Raw genomic sequence first — 23,292 nt, forward strand, 5'->3', positions numbered from 1 at the left:
CTCTCTCATCAATGGAGCAAGTGCTCTCTCTTTCTCTCTCTTCTGTCGCCGCCACCGCTCGTCCCACAGGTGGAGTCTGAATTCACATGGTGTGTAAGAATGCATGGGCAATCTTGTGAGGAGGCTTAATTTTTGACGGTAACAGGTTTGGTGAGATATTTTAGTATAATTTTTGCCAGGCATTTTAAAATTTTACAAGTATTTTACCACCAAACATGCGTAGAGGAGGGGGAGAGGGGGTTTATTCAACATTGTTGGGTGATGAGTTATCATCCATCCGCTCTCGCACACACCCACCATGCAGGTGCTACTCGACCATTGTCTTCTCGAACACAGTCTCCTCTCCCATAGCCCTTCACCCCTATTCTCTTCAAGCCCTCCAGTCCATCGCCTTACTGTTTCTGCAGCCCAGCAGAGGCAGCGGCCGCGAAGCTCTAAACTTATTAGGCCCACCCCTAACAAGCAGCCCCTTGGCACCGGCGATGGTGGAGTGTGGAGGTTTTTCAACCTTGAAGTCTCTGCAGAGGAAGACCCTGGAAAAGACAACTACTCTATTTCAGAGCCTCTCCTTGAAGCCATTTCTTCTGTCCTAGGCTGCCCTGTAAGTGCTCATGCCGAACCTCTCATCTGTGAGTGCTTTCAAATAAAATAAAAAAAACATCATATTAGGGTTTTATTCCAAGGGATCAATAACAGTTGGACGATGCATGATGTTTTCCATGTTTGTTGGCTAAAACCATATGCTGGATCATAAGTGTTTGATGTTTCGGGGTGGTCCTCGGCTGCTTGGGAGCTTGCCTCTCTCTCTACCCCTTGGTGAGGCTTTGAATGGGGACGCAAGGGGGGACAGCACCGGAGGTGGTCTCTTGGACTAGTGTCGGGGGCAAGCTTTGGCAAGGTGTCCCATCTGCCTAGAAATGAAACACTGGCTGGGATGGCCTAAGTACTCCACTTGTTGAATGATGGGGTCTCCCCGAAGGCAAGTAATGGACATGACATGGGGCATTGTCTCCGGCGAGGCGATACAGATGGGAAGGGATGGAATCCCGGCCGCCCATGCGAGGGACGAAGCGGCAGTGGGTGGGGATTCTATCTCTCCCAATGGCTCCACCGATCACTGGGAGAAGAGGAAGGTATTCCTTCATTGGGCTTGAGAATCAGATTGTCACGGGAAAGTTTGAAACGACAGCAAGAGGGTCGGATGTGGGATCGAAGCCGTGCTACCACCACGCAAAGAAGGCTCGGGCGGTACGCAATGCAACGGGGCTCAGTTGCATGACGCGATCTAACGCCTCTGGTGAGTTGAACTCAACCTGGTAGCCACGTCCCTGAGGATGAATGTTTGTGATCTTTGCAAGCCCACCAAGGAGGCTAGCTTGAAGAAGATCTCTGAGTTAGTCACGTGCATCCCGCACTTAGATGCCACGTAGACATATATGTACAGAAGGTGTAGGACCTGGGATAGTGAACTGGTCCCATGTGAGCCAGGGATCCATCTCAGTCGTCCGAGGTCAGGTGTGCATTGTCCTGCACAAGAGTCCAAGGTCAGGAGTGCACTGTCCTGCACATGAATCAGTGCCAGTTCGTGTTGTAAGTCTCCCTCTGGAATGATGTCAGTGATTCTGTGTATCTGGTATGGTACCGGATGCCAGATCATTGTGTAGATAGTTAGGGTTTGCTTTTAGAACAAGGGGCTAGCCCATAGGGCTACCCCAAGTCTTAGTGTGGGCATGGGGATGGTGTGAAACTATCCCCATGAGGGCCAGGAAGGCCCTGGCTGGACCCACCAGCCATGGAGGGGCTGTAGGACAGCCCTAGGGACAGGCTAAGGGCAAACATTCAAGAGATGCAGTCTTTGTATGGCTGTAGGGCAGGTATGGGGCAGCCCAGCCCCCAGACTGTTTGCAAAACAGTGTCCAGCCCATGTAGAAGCATGCGCCTGATGTCCAGCCAGCCAGGAAGAGATGCGCAGATTTTATGGGATTTTTTCCAGCATTTAATGCTGATTTATCAGTCGTGGGACATTTTGTTGCTGGCTGCCTAGATAAGAGCTGGCCAACTGATGTTTAGAAGTAGTATAAATAGGAGAGCCCACAATCCCATTGTTTCATCTCAGATTTCACCAAGAGCTCAAGCGTACAAGGGCTAGACAAGCCAAGGAGTTGCTAAAGCAAAGGGGTGAAGGATTGCAGGTCAAGGACAGAGTTTTCTCAGCCAAGAAAGGTCAAGATTTCTGTATTTTCTTTTCAGATTTACATCATTCTAATAAAGCAAATACACCATCCGTGGTGGGGGCCTTACAAAGGGTATTTGGGACCCAATACTGTGTCCCCTCCATCTCTCCCTCTCTCTCCCTATTTTCTGCACATCTTCATTCAATTTGATTGTTAATTCCGTTGCGAAAAGAGTGTTGATTTTCAGAGCATTGAAGTTATCGATCTTCTCCGAAGCTTCCGCATGTTACATTCGCGCTTGGGGCAGTTACCGACAATCTTGCATACCAGAGTGGAGGCTTCTAGGGATGCAACAGTCGTAATCAGAAGCTGCAGGTCCGCTTCAGAAAAAGACAAGCAAGTAACGACGGCCTCGGTCAGAGATGACGGAGCGGCTGCCATGGAGTCCCGAGGGCAAAGACCAGAAGAGGCCGAGACTTGCTGAAAAAACAGCCCACAAGCTGAGGGCATTAGCGGAGGAAAATGGAGGAGACGAAAAAACCATAGGAAGGTGGAAGGGTGTGAGGCTTGGGGGGGGGGTGGCAAAGGCTAGGGGAAAGGCGTAGAGGGGGGAACGTAGGCGGAAAGGACAGCAGGAGGGGGGGGGTCGAAAGAGGAGGGAAGGGCTGTAGGTGGAACACGGGGGGATGAGGCGCAATAGAAGCCCGGGGGGGAGGGGGGGTGCGGGGAAGGGGAGGGACACTGGCAGAGACGTAGAGCGGGAGAGGGAAGGGGGTGTTGTTGGGGGTGCGTAGCTCAACGCTTTGCAAAAGTATTCTTTCAATGGAATAGAGAAGAAATTGCTTAAAGTGCTTGCTGAAATTTGCAGAAATGATAAAGGAGAGATAGAGATAGCATACACCACACCCGATTGGGTCCCAACCACCCTCTTAAGGACCCCCACCTATTTGCGAGGTGTATTTCGGGGGAAGGATGTCTCGGTAGAGACGCAGAGTGGGACGGAAGGGGGGGGGTGGGGCGTAGCTCAACGCTTTGCAATAGTATTCTTTCAATGGAATAGAGAAAAAATTGCTTAAAGTGCTTGGTGAAATTTGTAGAAATGATAAAGGAGAGATAGAGATAGCATACACCACACCCGATTGGGTCCCAACCACCCTCTTAAGGACCCCCACCTATTTGCGGGGAAGGACGTCTCTGCAAAGACGTAGAGCGAGAGAGGGGGGTGGCGTTGTGGCTCTCTTGGCCCTAGCTGAACTAGGATTTTGGCACAGCAACCCACACACATAGAGAGAAAAAGGCACACACAAGCTAATAAGATGCAAAGAGATGATTGCATTCGAATGCATGGAGTTGGAGAGTCAACTCCATAATCTCAAAATACAAATAAAAGTGGTGGTGTCCTTTTCACACTAGATATCCAAGGGGTAAAACCCATAGAGTGAAAAGTGCCCTTGGTTAGCCCAGTACAAGGTCGGCAGAGCAAATCACACTCTGTAGGAGAGTAAGCCTAAAACTTTGCGGACAACTTCAAACTTCTCTTGAGGCAACACATTTGTGAACAGATCTGTAACATTGTCTTGTGTAGAGTAGTAAGATAATGAGATCTCCCCTGAATGTATCCTTTCCCTGACATAATGATAATGAATCTCTATGTGCCTAGTGCGTGCATGAAACACTGGGTTTCGTGCCATGGCTGAAACCGGCCTTCAGAAATCTGACGGGCGGTGAAAGAAACACTTGCACACAAAACACTTCATCACCCATGGGAACTTGAAAAAGAAAAACAAACAGGGGAGCTAGAACGCTCCTGCAAATAATACAAGGACACCGATTGGCCCCAAAACGCAATGGCGTCCCTTGCGGTATTTCTTTACTTGATAAAAAATGAGTACAAAGTACAACTTGTCGAATCCTTTACCAGTAGGATCCCTTTTAGCTTTTCACCAGGACTTTCCAAATAAGAACTCTCGCTTAGTACAGCAAAGCATTCTATAGAGAAGGCACACCTGTACAACACCTTCCTGCTAGAAAAGGTCTTCTCCATCTCAACCATGGATCCCACGAACCCTTTCCCAAACAACAGTAGGGCTGTACCAAACCATATGTCCTTCCTATAGTCACAGCTTGCATGTAACCTCGACAAAACTAGATCCTGTTCACATGAATCCAGAGACATGCTTTCCACACGAAACCAAAGACTTGTATTTGATAAACCATAGACCTGTATCCCATAACCATAGGCCCGTTTCCTCGATACCAAAGTCTTGCTTCTTCTCGAAAGACCAATGTCCTGTTTCCATGACGGATAAACCATCAGATCACGGTTGCCAAAACCTAGAGAGAGAAAGATAGAGGACGTGTCAAGCAATCCCTGAATACACATAAGTCCGAGTCGAAGAGCAACAACACATCTCTTCCAAGAACATCATCCTGTGCATATGCAGCTTGATCCTCTGTATCCCAATCTCATAAACAAGGCCTGTAATCCATGATACCAAAGTTCGCCTGCCTGGCTGCTTCCACACATGCAGTCGCCATTGGTATGCCTGTTCCACGTTGCAGAAGGTTGCCCGTAAACTCCCCAACCAGCCCTCTTATAAACGTGCAGTCCAGTCCTCTGTGAGTCAAGCGAAAGAGGGAGATGGAGAGCCACGCGACTGAAAACAGTATGGAAGCGTGCTCTACAACAGCCCAGTCGAGGTGCCACCCACACGTGCAGCCTCCCTGCTTGAAGCCCGCCTGCTGGCAGTAGTCCACCGGGCACCTGTTGCGCAGCCCGTGCACACAGCACGTATGATAGCCGCTTGGTCACCTGTCTGGTAGATGCCTGGTAGCCCGACTAGCAGCAGCCCCTCCAGCTAGCCCTTGCTCAGCAGCCTGGTTGCACTTGGCGGGAGCAGCGCCCAACAGCAGCGGTAGCTTCTGGCGGTGGCAGTAGCTCTTGGTGGCGGCGGCAGCAGCAGCTCTTGGCGGTGGCAGCAGCAGCACCCCACGCGTAACAGCAATGCCCAGCGTAAGCCATCCGGCGACCTCCACACGGCCACCTTCCTCTTCAGCTCGCCACCCTTTACAAAGATGCGATTCTGCTTTCTCAAAAACGCCAAAAGCAACTTTAGCAAAAACGCATGCCTCAATCATCAAAGGTTTTAAAAACCTTATAACTTTTAAAGTTCCTTTTTGTCCCCTTTCACACTTGGGCTGGCCCTTTTCACATTCAACTGATGCCTGTCCACACTGTGCATCCCGTGCCCGTGCCCGTGCCCGTGCCCACCAGCTTGTTGTCCAGAGGGAAAAACACAGGGTCGTAACAATGGGTATAGCACCCTTAGTGTCAGTATGGTGGTGGGTGTCTGCTGACACTCATGTAGATTAGCCATCAATCTCCTCAACCATACACAATCTACTGTGGCTGTAAAGGCTGCCTTGTACTCAGCCTCACAAGTAGATGTTGCAATAGTGATTTACTTTTTGCTCAACCATGATATGCATGAATGCCCCAAAAAGAAACAATTCCCACTGGTGGATTGCTGTGTATAGCCCAGTTTGAATCACTGTAAGCATATAACTGCAAGCCGCCCCCCTGGAGATATACCAAAGCTAGATCCAGGGAGTCCTAAAGATAGCAGAAGATCCACTTCACTGCTTGCCAATGCTTTGTACTTGGGCTGTGCATAAATTTGCTACACTGGGAAACCCCAAACTGAATATCCGAGTGTGTGTTGCATAAGTATGAGTCAGCCCCACTGCCTGACTGTAAACACTCATATCAAAAGGCTCTCCAACATCATGCATGCTCAATTTGAGCCTTGGCTCCATTAGAGTAGAGATGGGCTTACTTACAATCTTGAAATCCAAATTTGTGCAATAGCTTTTGAATGTATTTTATTTGCTGTACATAAATCCCATAATAATGCAACAATCTCAAATCTGTCATCTCAAATGATGTTTGCAATTTAGCTTTGAATGCTGAAATTTTCTCCATATCATTCCGAGTTAGCAACATGTCATCCACATAAAAAATGAGCATAAACAAAGTGCCTTGACCCTCTTTTACATAGGGGGTGCTCTTTGTTGGACTATTACGAAAACCTTACGTGGTCAAATAAGTATGTATCTTCTCATACCAAGCTCGGGGAGCTTGCTTGAGACCATAAAGTGCTTTTCGAAGCTTGCATACTTTGTTTTCGTGACCATGCATTACAAAACCAATGGGCTGAATTACATAAACTTCTTCTTGCAAATCCCCATTGAGAAAAGTAGATTTTATGTCCAACTGATGCACTTTATGAAGTGGCCAAAGGATATGCCCAAAAAAAGGGCATTGATTATGATGAGACTTTCACACCTACTTCTCGTATGGCCACAATTAGATGTGTTGTTGCATTGGCTGCCCAAGCCTGGCCTTGTACCTATCAATGGTACCATCAGACTTTCTTTTCAACTTGTATACCCACTTCGTGCCAATGGGCTTCTTGCCAGCAGGCAACTCTACCAAATCCCTTGTGTTGTTGTTATGGATAGAATTCATCTCATTTTGGATGGCTTTTACCCAATGCTCATCCTCATGGGCCTCTTCAAATGAATCTGGCTCATCTGCATCACAAAGTGTACTCATGCAAGCAACATCTGTATGTTCTCTCCCATTACGTGAATCTGGCTTATCTGCATCACAAAGTGTACTCATGCAAGCAACATCTGTATGTTCTCTCCCATTACGTGAACTAGCCTGTGTCCTGCCTACCAAGTGGAGCTGAAAGCTTTCTCTCCTGTAAGGTACGGAGCAACCAACGAGGCACAACTCTAGCCTCTTCCGTTGTTGTCTGCTCTTGCTCCACTACTTCCTCTACATTTTGAGGTGTAATGAGCCCATTTATGGACTGATTTTGAGCATCCAAATGCTGTCCATTAGAAGTTGATGGCTGATTTGTTGTGCCATCAATTCTCAACGGGAGAAGTCCTTCAAACATGTTAAGTGGACCTAAAGGTGGCTGTCCAAAAAATTTAGCCAATGGCTGGTTTGAATTTTCAGCAAACACATCTCTGCTGTCCAAAATCCTCTGTGTGGAAGGATTAAAGAGACGATAACCTTTACTGCCACTGCTGGAACCCACAAATATGCACTTAGCTGCTTTGTCATCAATCTCACCTCGCAATTGCTGAGATACACGTGCATAAGCTATACATCCAAAAGCTTTAAAGTGATCAACTTTAGGTTTCCTTTTGTGCCAGGCCTCATATGGCGTTATGGTTTTCAATGCTTTGGTAGGACATCTATTCAACACGTGTGTAGCACACATGATTGTCTCCATCCAAAATTTGTGAGGCAAGCCTATGCTTTTAGCCATTTCCATCAATGACTTGTTCTTTCTCTCAGCAACACCATTTTGCTGAGGAGAATATGGCATCGTGCATTGATGCTTTATGCCCTTTTTTGCCATAAAAGCTTTGAAATTAATGGACATTTATTCTCCCCCCCCGGCCCCCCCCTCTCCCCCCCCCCCGCCCCTCAATCTTTACAGATGGTCTGTACTCTGCAACCTGTTTGATTTTCACCCGGTAACCTTAGAAAATTTGAAGATAGACCTTATGTAAATGAGATATTTGCGCTTATAGACACTTGGAGGGCACATGCGGGTTGGAATTTTCTAGAGAATCTTGGGTGGTGGCATTTTTTTGAGGATTCAGGGTGGCGGCATTTTTGGAGTTTTTTTTTGCTGTTCACGGGTCTGCTAGGGTCTCTCTCCTCAGGTTTGGTCTCTTCGCGGGTGTGAGCCGAAGCTGGAAGCATGGTGGGCTGAGGTGTGGAGGGAGGAGGGAGGTGTGTCTTAGGGCAGACACGAGGTTTGATGAGGGAGGGCAAGGGTGGAGGGATGAGGTGTGTAGGGAGGAAGCAGGTGTGTGTGAGGTCAGATCAGGCTTGCCATGTGCGAGGTCAGGACAAGACACTAGTGTGGAGCAGAGACGTCCCTTTAATAAATTAATTAATACGAATGAAAATTGGGCACCCAAATTGAGTCAGACACGTGTTTCCCAGTGTCATGAATCAAATAACCTTAGCCCTGGTGCCTTTTGATGTGGTTCAGTCTAGTATTACATTGATTAATAATCCTAGTTATGTATGTAGCTGTCTCTTGATTACTAGCCAAAAAGGGAGATCGATGGCGAACCGGCGAACTACAGAGGGGCGGTGAGGTTGATTGTGGCCGGACGGCTACCGCGACTATCTGGGCAGAACTGGCGACGGCGACGACAACGACAACGGTCTAGGTAGAATTGCCGGATAGACGGGCCCAAAAATTCTCAAAAATCCGTGGAGTGCCACATAAGTCACAAAGTGGCTGGAGGGCCGCCCGTTATGATGCAAGCTAGGTTGCAGCAAACGTTTCCGTTCAGGAAACGGCAAGCCTAAGTAAATGCAAGGAAACGCGAAATCCATCTACTAGGAAATGTCGGGGGTAGGCTAAGATTTGAAAAGAACACAGACATTTAGAAAAAATATAGCACATGTTTACATATAGTTTTTGACGGAAGGAAACATGTAAAAGCATGTAACAAAGTAGATGAAAAGAAGACCATAAGGGCTGAAATTCATTAATCAATGATTGTGCAAGATACAACTTGTTTACATGGGAAGTAGGAGTCCATAAGGGCTGAATTTCAGCCATCAATGACAGTGCAAGATACAAATTTATTACATGGGAAGTATACCCTCATCCTCAACTAGATCCTCAAGGTACTCATTCAATGAATCCTCATCCAATACATCCCATGCCTGGCATGGACCATAAGAATAAGAGGGCTCTTTCCGTGACAAGAGCGTAAGATTACTATGCACATAACCCAAGTCATCAGCCTTCTTATGCCCTATTTATTCCGCTTCATGGAATGTATGAATCCATACGTTGACCAATTTCTCTCGCATGCTGAAGCGCTCGACACTTGAGACAAGACCCAAATGGCCAATCTTTGCAACTCTGGAGTGCTTGTACCGTAGTTCTCCCACCATGCAATAGGAGAAAGCTTTTGCATGTCCTCCAAAGCTGATGCCTCAGCAAAATCACCCTGCTGTCCGATGTATTGTGATAGTTGTGCCTTGAATTTTGTCTTCTCTGCCGCATCTTTGCCCACCCTATCCAATGTCATCCGCCACCCTTTCATCACATCTTTATCCTTGTCTGGCTTCTTGGTAAACAACTTTGGATTTAGGACAAAAGCTGTTGCATGAAGAGGCGAATGAAGCATTTCCCAATGCTCTTGTGCGAGCACCTGAACCTCCTCGTACATTGCATCGCCCTCGCTTTCTTCTTTCAAAATCTCCTTTATTTGCTCAAGCATCTGATCAATGCCCTCGTACACCATACCCATGCAAGGTTCATCTCTATCCACCATGCGAAGCATTGCCATGATTGGCCATAAGACCTTCACATACTTTTTTGTGTCATCCCAAAAAGCAGCCGACAAGATTCGATTCTCTGTGTGTAAAGCGTGCTCATTGTGTTTCTTCCATGCATCCCATTCCTCACTCGTAACGAGCTGCTTCAAGGGACTTTTCACCTTCACCAATCGATGCAACATCATAAAATTTGAAGCAAAACGAGTGTCACCTGGCCTAACAAGCTTGAGCTTTGAGTGTTTACTAAACATAGCCCTCGTTGCATCATGGTTTGAAACGAACTGTTGGACTTCTTTGCCTTGGGTGATTGCGCGATCCATCCACTCGATAAGAGCCAAGTCCTTTAGCAAGAGATTCAAGCAATGAGTTGCACATGGTGTCCAAAAGATGTGGGGAAATACTTGCTCCACCAAGTGACCTGCAAGCTTGCAATTGGCAGCATTGTCTGTAATTACCTGCACTACGTTTTCCACACCCACTTCCCTAATGATCTCCAAAAGAGCTTTTGCAATGAACTCCCTTGTTTTCTGGCTCCCCGATGTATCAATAGACCTCTTGAATAGCACACCTCTTGCACTCGAGACCATAAAACTTATCAAGGGCCTCTTTGCCGTGTCTGTCCATCCATCTGACACTATGGAGCACCCATAGTGTGGCCATGTAGTCTTCACTGCAGAGAGACGGTTGCCCACCCTGTCTCTTTCCTTGTCTAGAAGCGTGGTGCGAAGCTTCTCATAGTTGGGAGCTTTGTATCCCTTGCCAAAAGATGCTATTGCACCCACCATATCATGATAATAAGGAGACCGCGCAATAACAAACGATATACCACATGCATAAAAGCATCGGGCAATTGCCTCATCTACTTCATCGCGGGATGCATTCTTGAACATACCTTCCACAGACGGTTGTTTAGCAAGCTTGTTGACGGCTGTCCATTGTTGAGTGTTGCTAGTTTTTTGCTTCTTCATGGCGCTGTCGTGGTCTTCGCTAGTCATCTTTGCCCGGTCTTCAGCAGACACCTTGCAACACACTTGTATACCTTGGTTTTTTTTTTCCCAAAAAAAGCAAATTTTTTGGAAGGTAATGGTCTTTTTTTTGCTTATCTATGGCTATTTGAGCTTCCTCTGTACTATGATGCTTCCCTCCTTTATAAAATACTCCATATCTAGACTTGGAAATACCTAAGTTTATAAGTATTTTTTTAAAACACCGTATTTTATCATACTATAAGAAAATGTTTTATATCGTACCGTATTTTCCCATACGGTATCGTATCGTACGAACCGTACAGTACGTACCTGACAACTATGACTCATAGCATATATGCCAATAGGCGCGTAACTCAACGCTTTGCAAAGGTATTCTTTCAATGGAATAGAGAAGATGTCACCAGCCTGGACATTTCCCAGTCTGAAAGGGGTCTGGTGGACTCCAGGATGTTTAAATATTTGGAAAGTACAAGCTTTGGGAATGGGGGATTATCCTAGAATACAAAGGACCACACTCCTAAAATTTAGGAGAGTTGCTATTTTTGGCCTAACTCCGATGGAAATTCTGTTCGCGTCATTACATCTGGAATTGAGCAGATACCAAGAGTTGGCAAAGTGCCTATGACAGAATGTCTACTAGTTGGGATATTTTTAGAGCTAAAGATTATGGGAGAATCCATCTCTTAGATTATGGGAGAATCCATCTCTTAGATTGGGACATGTGGCAAGAAAGTGGATCAAAGTGAGACAAGTGGCCTGACACTTGTTAGAAAATGGATCAAAGTGAGACAAGTGGCCTCACACTTGTCACTTCAGCTATTGTGTGGCTCTCCACTTGTCATTGTAGCCTTCTCTTGCCATTTTAGCTCATGGGAGGCCCAAATCTATAAATTGGAGCCCTCTCTCTTCATTAATAGAGGCTCTCTTGCTACACACTAGCCTCTACCACCGTTGAAGGTTTCTCTAATGATGGCTACTCTCTTTCTCTCTCTCTTGAAGGCTGCCCATGAAGAATACCGGCTGTTGGGGGCTGTTTTGGAGGCTTCCATCGCGAAGAAATACTGAAGGCAAGGGTATTCAATCATTTATTATGATTTCTAGCCATTGTATGTGTTGTATCAGCATTTGTACTTGCTGTACTTGCCACCGTACCGGTTGTACCAGCCATTGTACTTGCTGTACCAGCCACTGTACTTGCTATACCAGCCACTGTACTTGCTGTATTTGCTGTACCAGCCACCGTACCGGCTGTACCAGCCACTATACTTGCTGTACCAGCCACTGCACCTATTGTACCAGCATTTGTACTTGTTGTACTTGCTGTACCAGCCATTGTACCGGTTGTACCAACCATTGTACCTGCTGTACCGGTTGAATGGAGAGTTGTACTTGCTGTACCAGCTCTATTGCATGAAGAACCGTGGTTTTTGGGGAAGAATAAGTATCCACACGGAGGTATATGGATTATATTGTTGGCTCGGCATTTCTACAGCCTATGTTCCGGCTCAGTTGCCTTGTGTTGGGCTGTGTTATGGCATTTGTATATGGATAATCCGGCATCTCCCGTGGGGAGAGTAAGGCTCTCAAAGCTTGTACATGATATTATTCTCCTTGGGTAATAAAATACTCGAAGGGGGGGGTCGGCCCATTCCGGCCTCTATGCGGTGTCACACGTGCAAGCTCCATTTTCAGCATTTGTGGATGTTTTGTCCAGCTTTATGTTTTATGCAAAGTGATGATGGATATGTGTTAAGGTTGTGGCCATGTTTAAATGTTTTAATATGCATTGATGGTATCAACAAGTGTGTCAAAGGCCCTAGTCCCCCGGGCACCGCCGCCGCGAGTTACATTGGTATCAGAGCATAGACTTTCTTGGAAGCGGAGGCTTCCTTCTATCAATAAGGAAGAGAAAAGATCTCAAGTGGGGACCACACTTACCATCATTGCTGTAAAGCATGGCCAGCCGCTTCATAGCTTATGAAGCAAGAGCATGAGCAGTAGACAGCTTGTTGATCTAAGGTGTGTGGTTAGCACGGAGTATGTGGTAAGAGTTATGGTATACAAGGATTATGGTATACAGGTGTATGGATTCTTGGACTTCTTTTCTAGGAATTTGGATCCATCCTTGTCAGAATATGCAGCGGAGATGATGACCAAATCTGGGAACACAAGAGCAAAAGCAAAAACGCAGGCAGAAAAACAGCACGAGAGAGACAGATGTAGGCGTGTAACTCTGCTCTATATACACAAGAAGATCCCGAGGAATGATACAAATAAGGGATGGGGGCTGAGGACCTATATATACCTCCCTGGAAGGGCAGTCGGCCAGCACTAAAAGTGTCCACGACTGAAGAAAGAGGTCCACGACTGCATAAATGCAGTCGGCCAGCTATCTGATGCCCACGACTGGTAAAAGGCAGTCGGCCAGCAGCCCTGAAGCCCACGACTGATCAAGATCCAGTCGGCCAGCACTGGGGTGCTCCCGGCATCATCTGGCAGCCCTCCCAACCCTCAGAAAAAATGGGAAAAATAGGGGAAAAATGCGGAGAGTGGGGAAAAATGGGAAAACACCTCATAAGGGCGGGCACACCCACAACAAAGGCCCTGGTGTATAAATCTAGACAGGAGATGACTTCTAACACCCCCTCTCAGCTCCTGGCTGTGTAACCAACCACTGGGAGCTGGGGTGCCACCTGAGCAAATCCTGAGAGCGACTTCGTGAAGAGGTCCACTGTACTGTCCTCTGTCGAACAGAACTCCAGCAAGATGTCATCAGCAACGATCTGTTCACGAACAAAGTGCCTCTGGATGACCATGGGTTCCTCCAGTGGAAGCCCAAACCTGCAATGAAACCTCCTCCTGCTGCTCCGTAGAACTGCTCCTGGGCCTGAAGTAGATCCCCTCGTGTCCAGATCTCCTCCCCAAACTGAGTCACTCCAACTGTGGAGTCGGACTCCATCCCCTCTTGTGTACAAGAGTCCATGATCCTTCGCATGCCGCAGAAACCACAGGAAACGCAATCCTGCCTCACAAAGAGACATCTGCAACCAAGAGCTCAATTGCCTCATCAGGAAGCTCCCGTCCAATCTGGTGTCCATCAACCAGATCAATGAACCATACAGCTTCTGAGTAAAAGAGACATCACACTGCTCACAAGGATCAACACCTGTTACGGTGCACAAGCAAGTCCTGGAAACCTGATGAAACCTGTCAACAACCCCCTCTGAATCCGAAACCACAAAGCCTGGAGAAACCACCTCCTTCTGCAAGTAAGCACCTGCCACCTGCCTGGCTTTCCGAAAGGTCCCCGTGGAAAGAACATCCTCAACAACTGGAAGTTCTATGTCCCGAACACTACGAGACATCAGAGCATAAGTGACCTGTTCAGCTTCCTTTGACTCACGAACACAAGAACTACCAACATCAGTACTGGAAAGTTCCTGCCAACTGCTGCCATCTACTGGCAAGCTATCCACCACCTGGTCTCGGAAAGCCCGCACCTGCAGCGTATCCACACCTGAGTAGCCATTACCAGACTGCCACTCATCACAATCCTGAGGACCTGGGAGAGAGAGAGTGCTGAAAGCCTGTAAACTCCATTCTCCACTCCACCTTCCCAAACCACTTGGCCTGTTGCTTTATCCCGGAGAGCAACAAAATGCTCATCAAACTCCACCCGTACGCCAGTCTTGCAAACCTGATGCACTAACAACAGATGAAAACCAAGTGCCGGAACATACAACACCTGGGAGGAATGCTTCTCCCCTCTGCCATTGGGAACTATCTCCATCCTGCCCTCACTGTGAACTGGGATAGTGAACGTATCCCCAGTAAGAATATGACCAGAAAACCTGCAGAGATCCTGTAAACCGGAACGGGAAGGAGTCATGTGCCTGGAAGCACCACTATCGAGAATCCACTCCCGAGTATCTGTTGCGGAGAGTCCTCCAATCTCCTTCCTGCCTGAAGAAAATGAAGCATCGGTGTCCATCACCTCCAGGTGCACAAAAGCCGGAGTCTTCATGATTGCTGAGGAGTCTTCACCCTTCTCGGTCTTCCGCTTGGGACACTGCCTCCAGTAGTGGCCTTTCTCGCCACAATCATTACAGGTCCTCTCTGCCTTCAGTTTCTCGCGGTCACTAATGGACATCTTCTCAGAAGACTTCTCCGACGAAGCCTTCCCCTTGCCCGTGTTACGGCCTTTCGACCGTTGGCCAGTTAAGGCGTCCGAACCTCCACCCTGAGGAGGGTTCGTAAATCGTTCCTCCTGGTCCAAGACCATAGGCACAAGCTTCTCCCACGTGATGGTGCTGAGCCTGCCTCTGGTAATCAACGACGAGTAGAATGCTGAGTACGAAGAGGGCAAATGTGACAGCAACGTGATGGCCATGTCCTCTGACGATATCTCCTTCCCAGCTTGAAGAACCTCCTACTGAAGAGCCTGCAGCTTGTTAATATGCTCCCGCATCGTCGACGACTTTGCAGGGCTCATAACCCGCATCTGTACTTCCAAGGAGATCCTCTTCATGGGCGATACCCTGTTGTAAAGTGAGGCCAAATGCTGCCATATACCTCTGGCCAGCGTCATGTGCTTTACATGGTTGATTACCTGTGGTGTGCAGTTGAGGAAAATAAACGAACGGACCCTGGCGTTGACGCGATCCCACATCTGCGTCTGGGCCTCCCGGTCCTTTCGAGTTGACGGTAACTCCCCTTCCTCTACTTCCGGCCGTGGAACACCAACAATGACGAAATCGGTAAGGTCGTAAGACTCCAAAACGGATTCCATCATCACCTTCCATATGCCGTAGTTGCTCCCGTCCAACTGACGGTCCACCGGGAACGTGGGGAGTGTCGGGATCTTCACATGTCTCTCGGCCATCTCAAACAGATCTGCCATAGCGGGGATGTCCTCTGAAAAGGGTGGGTGGGTGGGAACAAAGAAGAATTGATACCTGCAAGTGGCTGTCCAGCAAATCAGCCCACCTTCCTCTTGCTTCTCCTCTTCCCGATCAGCCCAAAACAGTCCACCAATCAGCCACAAAACAGCCCCCTCTTGCTCACACAAATCCCAAGACCTATCTAGAGCCTAGGGCTCTGATACCATGTCAGAATATGCAGCGGAGATGATGACCAAATCTGGGAACACAAGAGCAAAAGCAAAAACGCAGGCAGAAAAACAGCACAAGAGAGAGACAGATGTAGGCGTGTAACTCTGCTCTATATACACAAGAAGATCCCGAGGAATGATACAAATAAGGGATGGGGGCTGAGGACCTATATATACCTCCCTGGAAGGGCAGTCGGCCAGCACTAAAAGTGTCCACGACTGAAGAAAGAGGTCCACGACTGCATAAATGCAGTCGGCCAGCTATCTGATGCCCACGACTGGTAAAAGGCAGTCGGCCAGCAGCCCTGAAGCCCACGACTGATCAAGATCCAGTCGGCCAGCACTGGGGTGCTCTCGGCATCATCTGGCAGCCCTCCCAAGCCTCAGAAAAAATGGGAAAAATAGGGGAAAAATGCAGAGAGTGGGGAAAAATGGGAAAACACCTCATAAGGGCGCGCACACCCACAACAAAGGCCCTGGTGTATAAATCTAGACAGGAGATGATTTCTAACAATCCTCAGGTTTATGGATTATGTTTATGGCTCCCTTTTACTGGGATGGATTATTCTTTTTGGCTCCCTTTATTTGGAATGCATTGGACTTATGGAACTCATGGTTCACTTACCTTGTGTAGTGTTCTCTTGTCCTACGTGCTCTCTTGAAGATTGTTTCTACCATGTGTGGATGGAACAATAGAGAGCAGATGGAAGCGAACATGGGCACTTCAAAGGGTAGTGACAAGCACAACATACCCTGTGTAGTGTTCTCTTGTCTTACGTGCTCTCTTGAAGATTGTTTCTACCATGTGAGGGTGGAACAATAGAGAGCAGATGGAAGGGAACATGGGCACTTGAGAGGGTAGTGTGAGTTGGTGGCCGAAATGCCTACAAACTATTGGTGGCCGAAATGCCTATAAACTATGTGTAGGAGAAATGCTTATGGAACACCAGGTTATCTATGCTTGCGAGTGATTGTTTTTAGGACTCCTTGTTTAGCCGCCCTGTGTAGTATTTCTCTTTTCCTAAGTGCTCTTCAAGATGTTGCTACCTTGCTTGGTAGAACATAGAGCCAATGGTAGAGAATATGGGCACTGAAGTCGGGTCGGACGTCAAGGCAGCTCCTTGGTGATCTACATCGACATACCATTGTTTTCTAAATGCTGAATTTCATATGCATTGGCATGGAGGATTTGGCAATGGATGCCCGTGAAGCTATGTATTGAATTTCTCCAATAGTAATACAATTTACTCAAGGGAGGGGTCGGCCGTTTTGGCTCATTGTGTGTCTCTTGTAAGCCCACCTCTCATCCAAGGTGTGTGGTCAGAGTACCAACACGGAGTGCAAGTGGTAAAGTGGACATGACGGGACTTATGTCTATGCCAAGGGTCATGTGGACCGATGTCTTGTTGGCATGAGACTTATTTTGTCTCGCCCATTTACTTGGGACATGGATTATGATATCTGGACTTATGGTACTGATTTGTCTCGCCCATTTACTTGGGACATGGATTATGATATCTGGACTTATGGGACTGTTTTTATCTCGCCCATTTATCTTGGGACATGATTTTGATATTGGTATAATGGAGACTTATTTAGTCTCGCCCCTTTCTTTGGGACATGGATTCTTCAGTTATATTGGATTTTTGAGACTGTCTTGTCTTGCCCAATCGATGGGATAATCATGCCCAATCGATGGGACATGATTATATCTTGAATATATGGCTTGAAGCTTAAAGTTGCGGACAACTTTTAAGAAGTTGGGGAGGATGTCACCAGCCTAGACATTTCCTAGTCTGAAAGGGGTCTGGTGGACTCCAGGATGTTTAAATATTTGGAAAGTACAAGCTTTGGGAATGGGGGATTATCCTAGAATACAAAGGACCACACTCCTAAAATTTAGGAGAGTTGCTATTTTTGGCCTGACTCCGATGGAAATTCTGTTCGCGTCATTACATCTGGAATTGAGCAGATACCAAGAGTTGGCAAAGTGCCTATGACAGAATGTCTACTAGTTGGGATATTTTTAGAGCTAAAGATTATGGGAGAATCCATCTCTTAGATTGGGACATGTGGCAAGAAAGTGGATCAAAGTGAGACAAGTGGCCTGACACTTGTTAGAAAATGGATCAAAGTGAGACAAGTGGCCTTACACTTGTCACTTCAGCTATTGTGTGGCTCTCCACTTGTCATTGTAGCCTTCTCTTGCCATTTTAGCTCATGGGAGGCCCAAATCTATAAATTGGAGCCCTCTCTCTTCATTAATAGAGGCTCTCTTGCTGCACACTAGCCTCTACCACCATTGAAGGTTTCTCTAATGATGGCTACTCTCTCTTTCTCTCTCTCTTGAAGGCTGCCCATGAAGAATACCGGCTGTTGGGGACTGTTTTGGAGGCTTCCATCGCGAAGAAATACTGAAGGCAAGGGTATTCAATCATTTATTATGATTTCTAGCCATTGTATGTGTTGTACCAGCATTTGTACTTGTTGTACCTGCTGTACCAGCCACCGTACCGGCTGTACCAACCATTGTACTTGCTGTACCAGCCACTGTACTTGCTATACCAGCCACTGTACTTGCTGTACCTGCTGTACTAGCCACCGTACCGGCTGTACCAGCCACCATACTTGTACCAGGCACTGTACCTACTGTACCAGCATTTGTACTTGCTGTACCAGCCACTGTACCGGCTATACTAGCCATTGTACCTGCTGTACCAGCTGAATGGAGAGTTGTACTTGCTGTACCAGCTCTATTGCATGAAGAACCGTGGTTTTTGGGGAAGAATCAGTACCCACACGGAGGTATATGGATTATATTGTTGGCTTGGCATTTCTACAGCCTATGTTCCGGCTCAGTTGCCTTGTGTTGGGCTGTGTTATGGCATTTGTATATGGATAATCCGGCATCTCCCGTGGGGAGAGTAAGCCCCTCAAAGCTTGTACATGATATTATTCTCCTTGGGTAATAAAATACTCCAAGGGGGGGGTCGGCCCATTCCGGCCTCTATGCGGTGTCACACGTGCAAGCTCCATTTTTAGCATTTGTGGATGTTTTGTCCAGCTTTATGTTTTATGCAAAGTGATGATGGATATGTGTTAAGGTTGTGGCCATGTTTAAATGTTTTAATATGCATTGATGGTATCAACAAGTGTGTCAAAGGCCCTAGTCCCCCGGGCACCGCCGCCGCGAGTTACAGAAGAAATTGCTTAAAGTGCTTGCTGAAATTTGCAGTAATGATAAACGAGAGATAGAGATAGCACACACCACACCCGATTGGGTCCACCCTATTAAGGACCCCCACCTATTTGCGAGGTGTATTTGCTTATGTTTTGCAAGATGTAAATGAAGTACAAGATTGACTTACTGACTGTCTACCAAACAGTAAACAGAGACACTTTGGGGACTGTTTTGGGCTGAATGGAACCTCTGTTTTGGGACTGATTTAGGGCACTTTTGTTTTCTCCCTGTATATACCGTGTTGCTGCAGCTCACTGACCGGCTTGTATGCTGTGTTTCCTAGCTGCTGTCCATTTGCTCCAGAGATGGCCTTCTTGATGAGCTGTGTTTTATGGCTACAGGCTGGCTGGACAGCCTTCTATGCTCTCCTTTCGATGATGAGAAGGTACGGTTGATCTCTGTGGTCCCCTTATGCAAGCTATTCAAGGGTCAATTGCCTCTTCATGCTTGGGCTGACCCTTAAGCTCACAGGTTGCAAGATGATTTATGCCCTAGGTTGGTTGCTCTTATATAGGCATCAAGAGGTCGGGCTGCTCTCAAAAGATGTGCCCTTAAAGTCTCTTTACATAGGCGCCCTCCATCAACCTAATAATTGGTCCGTCTTGCCCGTTTTTGGTCCCCACCAAGTGTTACAACCCACTGATCTCCTAAACGCAAAACACAAATGATTAGTGCAAACCCACTGAAAGGGATGAATGCTAGCTCTTCTTCCAACCGTAGGTTCTATTCTTCGAACCACTCTCGAGCCAAGGGCTAAGGTCTGACTCCCACAGATCCTTCGGCATGCCGATCTATGCTCTGCCACACACGTAGCCGGAGTCTTGGTCGAACTCAGGCCAATAGTGAGGTTATGACATCAATAACCCATGTTTCACTTATATATAAATGGCCAATACACATGGATTTATTAATAATAACCCTAGTTGCCCGTACTAGCATGCTTCCTCCTAATCTTGAGGATTAGTAGTAGGTATGTAACACCAAGGGTGCTGATGGCCCCCGAAAGACTAAGGCTTTTGACTATATAAGTGGTTTCCTTTTGACACATTGACACGACACATTTGCCTGGGACTTGGGACAAGGACAAGACACACACTTGGGCTTCCCAAAGCACCTGACCAAATAGTCTAATAAGTGCCCGGCCAGTACAACATTACATAGTAGGCTATTTCCTAAGTGGTCCCTTTGTTCATGGCTCAAATGAACTCCTCATGGAATTCAGTGAGAGCTTTGGTTGCCTCATCAGTTGTGGGCAAGGGGGCAGCCTCACATTCCTTAACAAATTGGTTAGTCTCACTTCTTCCGCTTTAGCTTGTTTGATCTCATCTACTAGGAGTTGGTCTCTTTGGGTGTCATGTGCCTGGCGCAATCTTGGTGGTCTCTAGTGCTTGGTATTGAGAAGCCAGAGGGCATCCATGTTCTACTTGCGACTTGTGGGCTAGCTCCAATTGGGTGGCTTCAACTGCCAACAAGAGCTCATTCTGAAGCGGATGAAAATGTCCATGTGGCACCCTAGGACAATGGTGCACGTGACACAAGTATGCCGAGGTGATTCCCAATCACCCAAACAAGTGTTCTTGTCCTAAAGGAGCTTCCACAAGACTCAAGATTCTCTGGTCCTAAAGGAAGACTCAGGATTCTCTTGTCCTACAAGAGCAACCCGAGCACTTAGGACAAAACCTTCCTGGACACACCAATTGTCTTGCAGTGGCCTAATATTTCTCGGAAGATATATTGACCTACTGTCCAGCCTGTGTGGTGTATGGCCAACCCTAAATCTGGGAATTCTTGTGATAGAAGTCCCACACGTGTGAAGGGAACTGTATGATCAGATGCGAATAAGATTTTGTAGTCCTGTTATGGCTGTCACTTGGTGCGCTGCTGTATGGCTTGTGCAGACTATATGACCAGCACTGTTTTGCTCTCTGACACCTGTGCCCATCCCGTGTGCTGTACGGCTCTGTACAAATAGGCCTGAAACAGCCTGTAAGCTCTATGCTCAGCCCTGATCAGCCTCTTGGAGCAATCGCCTATGCGTGCGTGAGTCTGGAAGGAGTCGATCAGCCTAGGGGAGCCATGTGTGCAAATGCCAAACCCTGGATTGGTGGAAGAAGAAGTTATGTAGACAGTACCTCCTCCTCTTGAAAGAGGACTCTGTACTTGTCATGTGCATCCCACACTTGGATGCCACTTGCACATATCTGTATAGCAGGTGCAGGACTTGGAGTGGAAACTGATCCCTTGTGAGCCCCAATCCGGGACGAATTGGCCATGGTTCCACTCTAAGCGTCCAAGGTCAGGTGCACAAGTCCCCTACATCGTCTTGGTCAAGTGTGCAAATCCTCCACATGAAGCAGTGCTAGTCTGTATTGCGAGTCACCCTTTGGAATGATGACAGGTGTTCCAAGTATTCGGCTTGTAGTCAGATGCCAGGCACCTGAGAAACATGTAGTTGCATGTAGGATTGCATAGAGTATAGGGTTCTACCCAGTACTTGGGCCATGGCTTTGGCCCATGAAGCCCCATAGCATCTAGTGGCCAGCCCTAGGAGGGCATGGGCAGCTTGTCGACCAGCTTCTACCAAGCTTGGCCAACACGGCAGCCAGCCCAAGGGCTGTAGCCCAGTCGGCCAGCCCCAAGGGCAGTACAGCTAGAGGGTTAATCCAGCCAGGCGGCCAGGCCATAGAGGGCCAGCACCCAATTCAAGGCGGCCAGCTTACATGGGAAAATGCGCCCATTAAAGGCTGGCAAAACAGGTCATGGGCAATAAAATAACAAGCCGCCAACAGTTATAGTCCACCGACCAGTATCTAGGATAAGTATATAAGCATGGGTTGGCCCAAGGCTTTAATTATCTCATATTCACAGAAGTGCTGAAGGTATTCAAGGGCCAGGACAGCCAAGGGAATCCCTAATGCAAAGGTGAACTTGAAGGTCAAGAACCAAACCAGGTCATCTTTAGGCTGAAGGTTTATAGCCAAGGAAGATCTCTACAAGTTAGTCTTTTTTCATCATCCAGTAAAGCAAATACACCATCCTTGGTGGGGGCCTTGCAGAGGGTATTTGGGACCCAATCGGGTGCACCATGTCTTTGTTGTGCTTCTACTCTCTCTCTCCCATAGTCACAGGGAATGGGCATTTTAAGACTGAGGAATGTTGGGGATGGCAGCATCTTCCCGTCCCCATTTCCGCCCCATGTCACTCTAAAGTCACAGGGAATGGCCATTCTCAATCTTTTCCGTCCCCTTTCCCTGTTCCCATTTTGCGTCCCATGTGACTATGCTCTCTCCCCCCCCCCTCTCTTGCTCTCTTACTTCCACTGCATTGTGCAATCATCAGGAACCGAGGTGCTGAATATTCGTTATCTAAAGTATAATCCTGTTTGTAAGCTTCTGCATGTTACAGTACTCCTCTTGAAAGGGAACTCGGTGCTCCTCTTATTTTTGTGTTTGGGTTGCTTTTATGGATTTGATATTATGTTGTTCAATTATAACAAGTGATCCAGTGTTATAACAAGTGTGACATTCGACAATCCTAAGCATGGCGTCTTGAGCTTGCTCATTTTGTTCCTCACATTCTGTAAGAATGTGGTTCTCAGCCTGGGTGATGGGTTAGGTTTCGGTGCTGTTAGGGACACTAAGTGAAAATGAATGCATATTGTATGCATGACTAGGTGTAGAAAAGGGAGAAGGGTGAAGAAGGGGGCAAACAATAAAAGACCAGGAAATGCATATGATTTATTGTGTTATTGACATTGTACTAGAGACTCAAGGAGCGAATATTGTATATTTCATTCTGGTTTGGAAATGTGACAATCATGGAATTGATGAGATTTTGCCAATTTTTTCGATTTCTCTTGCAGATTCAGAGTCTTCCATCCACAGCTTTTTCTGTTGTTCGCAAGTCATTTGATGCACGCAAGGTTGTAAACAAGGTTGGTGTCTTCAATTACGTTGTTGGAATTAATTATAATTATGGCATGGTCATCAAAAATGTAAAAACGCAAATGCAACAGAATTTTGAAGGGGCAAGCCCTCTCATGTCAAACATACCCTTGGGACACTTTAGAGATTGCTCTATTCTTGCACTTTGTGTGTTGGTAGATGGTAGAAATCATTAAGTTCTTTCAGAGTGAACTTTCGGCCTTGGTCAGATTTGAAGCCTTGTGTGCTGCCTGCCCATCACACAAGCTTCACAATTAAGGTATTGCTCATGAACATTGGAAAACCATCATTTAATGCTTTGTGCTACTTCTCTAGTAGAGCTCCATCCCCTCCCCCACTCATTGTACTTATTGCACACCCAGATTCAGCTTTTTAGTTCAGTACTTTTTCATTTTGTTGGAATGACAGAGGATACCCCACACAGGTACACTGATTTGTCTC

The 23,292-nt window shown here is 47.1% G+C and overlaps 2 protein-coding genes across 4 annotated transcripts in view; one reads left to right on the forward strand and one right to left on the reverse strand.

The window, feature by feature from the left end:
- Positions 1-222: 222 nt before the first annotated feature.
- Positions 223-23,292, forward strand: part of PDE327 (FAD/NAD(P)-binding oxidoreductase family protein) — an 80,154-nt gene continuing 57,084 nt past the window's right edge. Inside the window, exons 1-2 of one of the 3 annotated variants that reach the window (XM_086779463.1) lie at positions 223-601; positions 22,770-22,841. In XM_086779463.1, coding sequence (XP_086635589.1) covers positions 299-601; positions 22,770-22,841 — 375 coding nt within the window. In that variant the 5' untranslated portion in view covers positions 223-298. Of the gene's footprint in view, positions 602-19,223; positions 19,293-22,769; positions 22,842-23,292 lie in introns of those variants that run through there. The other 2 variants (XM_086779464.1, XM_086779465.1) reach the window with 2 other exon arrangements.
- On the reverse strand, positions 4,983-10,581 carry LOC147615373 (uncharacterized). The gene is made up of 3 exons (XM_086778873.1): positions 9,164-10,581; positions 6,916-7,350; positions 4,983-5,257 (listed from the first exon to the last, which is right to left on the reverse strand). The coding sequence occupies exons 1-3, from the start codon at positions 10,560-10,562 to the stop codon at positions 4,983-4,985; spliced, it is 2,109 nt and encodes a 702-aa protein (XP_086634999.1). The 5' UTR covers positions 10,563-10,581.

The sequence above is a fragment of the Cibotium barometz genome, chromosome 40 (genome assembly GCF_041138505.1).
Source record: "Cibotium barometz isolate CiBa-2024 chromosome 40, ASM4113850v1, whole genome shotgun sequence".
Classification (NCBI taxonomy): domain Eukaryota; kingdom Viridiplantae; phylum Streptophyta; class Polypodiopsida; order Cyatheales; family Cibotiaceae; genus Cibotium; species Cibotium barometz.

Excerpts from the sequence above, each read along its gene's own strand:
- LOC147615373 (XM_086778873.1), bottom strand. The coding sequence starts at position 10,562 with ATGACTAGCGAAGACCACGACAGCGCCATGAAGAAGCAAAAAACTAGC. Across the intron at positions 7,351-9,163 it reads TGCATGGTGGGAGAACTACG|CTTATGCACGTGTATCTCAG; the intron begins GTACAAGCACTC and ends TTGGATGTATAG. Across the intron at positions 5,258-6,915 it reads AAAGCTTTCAGCTCCACTTG|AATCGCATCTTTGTAAAGGG; the intron begins GTAGGCAGGACA and ends TTGAGAAAGCAG.